The 6350-nt window shown below is 55.3% G+C and overlaps 1 protein-coding gene across 1 annotated transcript; it reads right to left on the reverse strand.

The window, feature by feature from the left end:
- Positions 1-536: 536 nt before the first annotated feature.
- Positions 537-2243, reverse strand: LOC124672235 (exocyst complex component EXO70H1-like). The gene has a single exon (XM_047208499.1). It carries the CDS (start codon positions 2241-2243, stop codon positions 537-539), a length of 1707 nt encoding a protein of 568 aa, XP_047064455.1.
- Between the last annotated feature and the right edge of the window lie 4107 nt (positions 2244-6350).

The following is a 6350-nucleotide window of genomic DNA, read 5'->3' on the forward strand; positions in this document are numbered from 1 at the left end:
TACAATTCAAGGTAAAAATCTAAGGTACAATCTTAATTAGTTGTGCATGGCAACAACCTTGTTAAATGCATTGTTTTGAGAGTGTGAACTTTCTCCAGGATAAAAACCTACGATTTGTGATCAGGTGACGACGACACTTTTGCACTGCTTCCTTCTTTGAGCCTCACTTTGGAAGAATTCAGAATTCAGGTGTTGTCTTGGTGGTATATGTAGTGCTTCTACAAAGAATATATCATTGTAGCAAGCCTTTTTTATAAAAAAAATTACCTTTTTTGTTTGTTGTGTGTATGCATAGTGCCCTGAGACTTTTTTTTTTATCTCCTTCTTTGTTTTGGCTGTGCAGTGTCATCAGAAAATTACGTTGTTGCACTACAAGGTGTAATTGGCATCTTCACGATGATAATATAATTTCTAATTTGCCAAAAAAATGAGGATTAGTTAATTTGAACGTGAAAAAATGTGGAGCAATACATTATTGTTTAGAAACGCGCTGCACAGCAACAGACAATGTACATGTTAGTTTTTTTTTTTTCTGCCTAGGTGCTGACTAAGCTATTGCTGCTGCTGATGTCTGACGCCCGGCCGCCGAACAGCCCGTCTATCATGCCGATCACGTCCCCCGGCGTTAGCCTGGCCGCAGCTCCCTGCCGCCGGTAGAACATCCTGTACGTGGGAACCACGGCTGCCTTGGCCACCGCCCTGAGCGCCTCCCCCATGTCATCGTCCGCCGCCACCCACCTCTCCTGCATCGTCGCCGCCTCCACCACCGCCTCGTCCATCGCGCCGCCGCGGAGCACCTTGGTCCCCCACGCCGCGCGAACGTACACGTCCACGTACCCCCGCGCCTTGGCCCTCTGCGCCTCCGCCCACTCCTCGCCGAGGACCGCCTCCAGCTTCGTGCCGCCGCCCACCTTCTTGGCCACATAGTGCGTGTTGTTCGCCAGGAACAAATAGCTCAGCGCCGCCTCCCGGTAGTTCCCGGCCTTGGCGTCCAGCTTCCGCATCAGAACGGACACGAGCCAACCGATCGGGTTCGACCACAGGCTAAGTGTCGCTAGCTTCATCGATGACGATGATGTCGACGACATTGAGAGGTCCGACGATGACGAGCTGGCGGTGTCGCTTCCGGAGCCGACGGATGACGACGTGTCCGTAAACTGCTCCGCCGAGTATATGCGAGCCAACGCGTTCTCGTAGTCGGCGAGGAAGACGAGGTAGTTCATGACGTAGCGGGTGAGCGGGTGCACCGCGCCGCCCGCCACCGTGGCCTTGGCCGGCTCCTTCTCGATGGCCGCCTCGAAGCTGGCCACCATGCCCCGCGCCGCGTCGCCGACCTTGGTCACCGCTAGCGTGACGGCACGGGCCGTGACCTCCGACTTGTCACCGAACGCCGCGACGATGGACGGGATGATGGTCTCCGTGAGCGCGTCGTGGACGTCGAGCACGCGGAACAGCCGCTCCGGGGCGCGGCGCGCGCGCGCCACGGCGGCCTCGGCGAACGCGAGGATGATCATTGCCTTATCTTCGGCGACGGCCGAGAACAAGGCATCGCCGACGGACGCGTTTTCCCCGGCGAAGACGCGGTCACAGAGGTCTCTTTCCCCGGCGAAGACGGACGCGAACGCGGCGCGCGCGCCGGAGAGCCAGGACTGCATCTTGGGTTCAATCTGTTCCCAGGATAGCTTGTTGATCGTGGCCTGCTGCAGGGATGACGAAAAGCCGTGCAGGCGCTGTAGCGCGGAAGCCACGGACGCGCGGCGGCGCTCTTTGAAGACGGAGACGCACTCCTGGCCGTACCCGGCGGCCAGCATGGCCTCCGCGACCGCGCGGAGGTGGCCGCACGTTTCTCTCAGAGCGTCGGTGCTCTGATCGTCGTCTTGGTCGAACTTCAAGACGTTCGGGAGGGAGGAGAGGAGGATCTGGAGCTCGAGCTGGAGCCTCCTCATGGCAGTGTCAAGAAGCTCCTGCGCCTGTATGAGACCGTGGCCGCCGCCGTGGACGTCCTTGGTGGTGAGACCGGACGCGTAGAAGAGCATGGCGCGGTGCAGGTCCTTGGCGGCGCGCAGGAAGGCGTCGGCCTCGTGCGGGGTGGTGGAGTCGAGGAAGAGGGAGCGGCCGGAAGAAGAATCCTCCGGGTGCCATTTGTCGAGCAGAATGGCGGCGGCGGCCACGGTGTCGTCGACGACGGTGGCCGGGAGCGTGCGGCGGGGAGCCAAGGTGCTGCGGCTGCCGGCGCGCGTCATTGTTGCTATCGATAGATGGTTTGATCGTTGTCCGCGATGTGTGACGGTGATGTACGTACTGATGTATCGCCTGAGCTGAGCTGAGCTAGCTTTGGTTCCAAGGAAATGCAAGGCAAATGGCGGAGTTTGTTATGAAGAGCTGAGCTTTGCTTGGACGGCAGGGGGCAGTATTTGGTACTTATACATTTCTTGGGCCGAGTTGGGACAGTACTATGGCGACGTCGGTCAAACGCGACACCTGGCCAAGCTTGCGTCGATGTATCTCCGTCACGGATGTGAGTAGTTGCCTTGCAGCCGTGCAACAGAATGCATATTGAAATATAAATATTCCAGCTTGTTTGGCCTGCATTGTGAATTTGTGATTAACCCTGGTCTCTCCTGTACGCGGTAACAGCACTTACAAGAACATACACACGCGTTTTTTCGAACTAGATGCCATGCCCCGGTCTCTGAATGAATTCAAACGGCCGCTTTTATTTATTTTTATTTATCAAAGGTCGAACAAGATATTATATATAAAAAAAACTCGGAACCACCACACAACACCTACCAAGCACGACAATGAAAGAAGATCACGCCAACAGGGACTCATTACTTGAAAACACAAAAAAAAAAACACTAGTTAGAACCCGGGAACATCGCATAGCCCGAGACACCCACTAAATGAAAGGGAGCGTCTCATGCCCACGCGAAAGAAATTGTTATCGCCATCAACCGCTGGTCCATCTTTAGAGCTGAGATCCACATAGCCATTCTCAGTCCCGCCATCGACGCTTCGTTCACCATGGAAAGTGCTGGGTTAGTTTAAACTTAAGAATATCTTAACTTTAAATTAATAAACCTAATCACAAGGCCATAACATGGAAGATGCTCAGTTAGTTCTCAGATAGCAAAGTCTTTTGGTTAGCTATTTTAGCTTACCAAAACATTCTATACTTTGAGACAGAGGAAGTAGCTTGTAATTTAACTCATAATTAGATATGGGGTTTACCCGAGTTCTCCCGGCATAGCACCACAACTAAGAGCATCTCCAGCCGCGTCCCCCAAACCGTCCCCCAAACCGCGCCGGATTGAGCGTTTGGGGGACGTGTTTCGTTCGTGCCGCGTTTGGGGACGTCGCTCCCCAGTCGCGTCCCCCAAACAAAATTTCGCAAATTTTAAACTTAACTAGATTCGATTAGATTCGTCCAAACTTACATAGATTCGAACGAAATTTGACTAACTTTACACTAAACCTAATCTAGAACCACTTGCGGCGGCCGGAGGTGTCGTAGTACTGCTGGAAGTTGTACATCTCCTCGGTGACGACCTCCTGCTTGACGCGCTCGTCGACGGGCTCGTCGACGGGCTCGTCCTTCACCAAGCCGCTTGGTCCCGCCTCGCCGTCGTCGGTGAGGTCCACCGACGGCTTGCCGGAGTCGCGGATGGACATGGCGATCGCCGCGTCCGGGTCGCCCCTCCGAGCGTCCTTGTCGTCCATGGACGCCAAGAACGCCGCCCGCAGCCCCTGGGCAGTCCTCGGGGTCGTCGCTGCCGGCGATGAGCCGCTGCGCCGCTCGTACTCCGCCAGCAGCGCCGCCTGCGACGCTTCCTCCGGCTCCTCCTTCACCTCCGGCTTCGGGATGAGGAGGGCGCCGCCGCGCCTCCCTTGCTGCCGCCGGCTGCCGCTGCCGCCACGCCTCGTGTTGGCGGGCGTCGCCGGCTCCTCCTTCACCTCCCGTTTGGGGGCGGTGTACGGCGCCGGCCGGTACGACGAGGACGGCGTCGATCGCGCCGGTCCCGAGGAAGAAGAGTGTGAGGAGGACGAGTACGTCGTCCTCCTCGGCTGCCAGTGAGGAGACGGCGGCGGCGCGACGCGCATCTCCGGCCTTGGAGCGCCGTTGCGGATGCCGCGGATGACGTTGTCGAGGGTGCGCCCGGAACGCCCTGCAACAGGGCGCGGCCGTCCTTGTTCCAGCTATTGGGGCCGCCGACGAGGTTGTCGGTGCCGTGCATCTCGATGTCGTACTTCGCCTTGAAGTACGTCGTCCACCGAGCGTCGTTGTTGTCGACCGCCCACGTCGGATCCAACCGCTCCTGGGCGGTGAGTTGAGCCCGACGGGCCTTGACGGCGTCCCACCATTGCTCCGTGCGCGGCTCCGGCGGCGGCGGAACGCCAATGCCGTTCACGGCCATCTTCCAGCCGCCGCCGCCTGGCAGCCGCATGTCCGGCGGGACCGGATACCGGCGTGGTACAGCGCCCACGCCTCCGCCACGGTGAGGCTGCCGCGGCCGAGCCGTTCGCCGCGGCGATCTTGCGGGAGGACGAGCTCGACATTTTTTGAGCGGCGAGGAGAAGATCCGGGAGGGAGGCGGCGGCGACGAGAAGGATTATGAGCGGCGAGAACTGCAGGGCGTCTTAAAATAGCGGCGGCAGCGGGTGGTTGCACACAATAACTCCGGCGCGGACGGCCACGCGGCCATGCACGACGAGACGCGTCCCTGCGTCACCTGGGAAAACAGGGACGCCATTAACGTCGCTTGACCAAAGGTAGGCGACGGGGTTTTAGCCTTCCTGTGCTGCTGACGGGTCGGCCCCGCGTCGTTTTGCCTCGCTTTTCGTTGTGTCCGGCGTCCCCGGTGCGTCCCCTGTGGGACGGGGACGGGCTCGGGGAGCCGGACACCGTATCGGGCCGCGCCGGACAAAAAAGGGCTTTGGGGGACGCGGCTGGAACGCATTTTCTGTCCGGCGCGCCCCAAATCACTTTGGGGGACGGCTGGAGATGCTCTAAATCGGCAACAGTAGGATGACAGTGCAACCACCACCGGACCCCTTCCAACAAATCCTCCATTGGCCGACTAGTTCTACGGATCCAGTTGGTAGAGTGGTAGCTGACGATATTGGTCATTGACACTGGGATATTTTTTCTCGAGGTGAAACCCATGATTTGGCATTCTACCTTGATAGGGCAGCCTCAAGTCATTTTCTTGTTAAAGGTGTTGGTTCGAGGTTTTGCTTCAGGGCTAGTTTGGATCGGCCAACATCGACATGTGAGCGGAGGTTCCTTCTTGAAGGCGTTATCTTGGAGTGTTGCACCTTTCTTCAAGTCACATGTTGCACAACTAGTGGATAACACTCTTAGTCAAGCCATGTACAATGAAGGTGTTTAAAGGGGTACTTATGAAAACAAACCATGTTTTTTTTCTAAAGCACCGGTGCTTATTTATAAAAGAGATGTGCCTACTTAGCTATCATGTACAATATAAATAAGCATCGATGTTTCAGAAGCCAGTTTTTTTTTTAAAGTGCCCTCTAAGCATTTTGCACTATACAATTAGGGACTACGGGACATTGTGCCTTTGCCGAGGGGGAAAATACTCTACAAGGGCTGCCTTGAACTTGGCAAAGCCTTTTCCGAGTGTTTGCATTTCGCAAAGAGCAGACAGCAGCAATCCAATTGGCAAACACACTGTGCCGAATGTTTCTACACCGGAACTCGGCAAAGGCTTTGTTGAGTGTTTGCACCTGGAAAAGAGCAAACGATATAATCCCATGGGCAAAGACAATTTGCCGAGTGTTTTTACCCCGGAACTTGGCAAAGATCTTTCCGAGTGTTTTTCGACCTCTGTCGATAAAAAATGTAACTTGGCGGGAGAATCTTTTAACTGAGGATACACATGTCATGTTAGTTTATGATGTGTATATGATTATCGTGTGAATTTAGTATACACACAATACACATTAAATCTTTTCGGTGTGTCTTTTGAGGGGGACAAGGCCAAGAACTGAGGGTTTGTCGAGTGTTTTTCCCTAACACTTGGCAAAGCCTTAGTTCTTTGTCACGAGCCCCTCAAAATACACTATAGACCTCTGCCAGGCCATACCATTTGACAAAGACAAAATGCCAGGAACATAGGCTGCCGCAACATGGTGCCTTTGTCGAATGTAACACCAGACGAAGAAAGTTACGATGTCAATTTTGTGTGGTCCCTACGGTGTGCCCCGCAATGCCTACTTTGGCTAAGCATCATTTCACGTCAGTCCCAATTTGAGCAAAATAAATGAAAAAATCAGAAAAATAGGAAACCTTTGCGCACCGTTGAAAGGATCATATGCCACACCTAGAG

This window comes from Lolium rigidum, chromosome 7 (assembly GCF_022539505.1).
Source record: "Lolium rigidum isolate FL_2022 chromosome 7, APGP_CSIRO_Lrig_0.1, whole genome shotgun sequence".
Lineage (NCBI taxonomy): Eukaryota > Viridiplantae > Streptophyta > Magnoliopsida > Poales > Poaceae > Lolium > Lolium rigidum.

What these genes read in the sequence shown, in the direction of transcription:
- LOC124672235 (XM_047208499.1), bottom strand. Translation starts at nt 2,243, where the DNA reads ATGACGCGCGCCGGCAGCCGCAGCACCTTGGCTCCCCGCCGCACGCTC.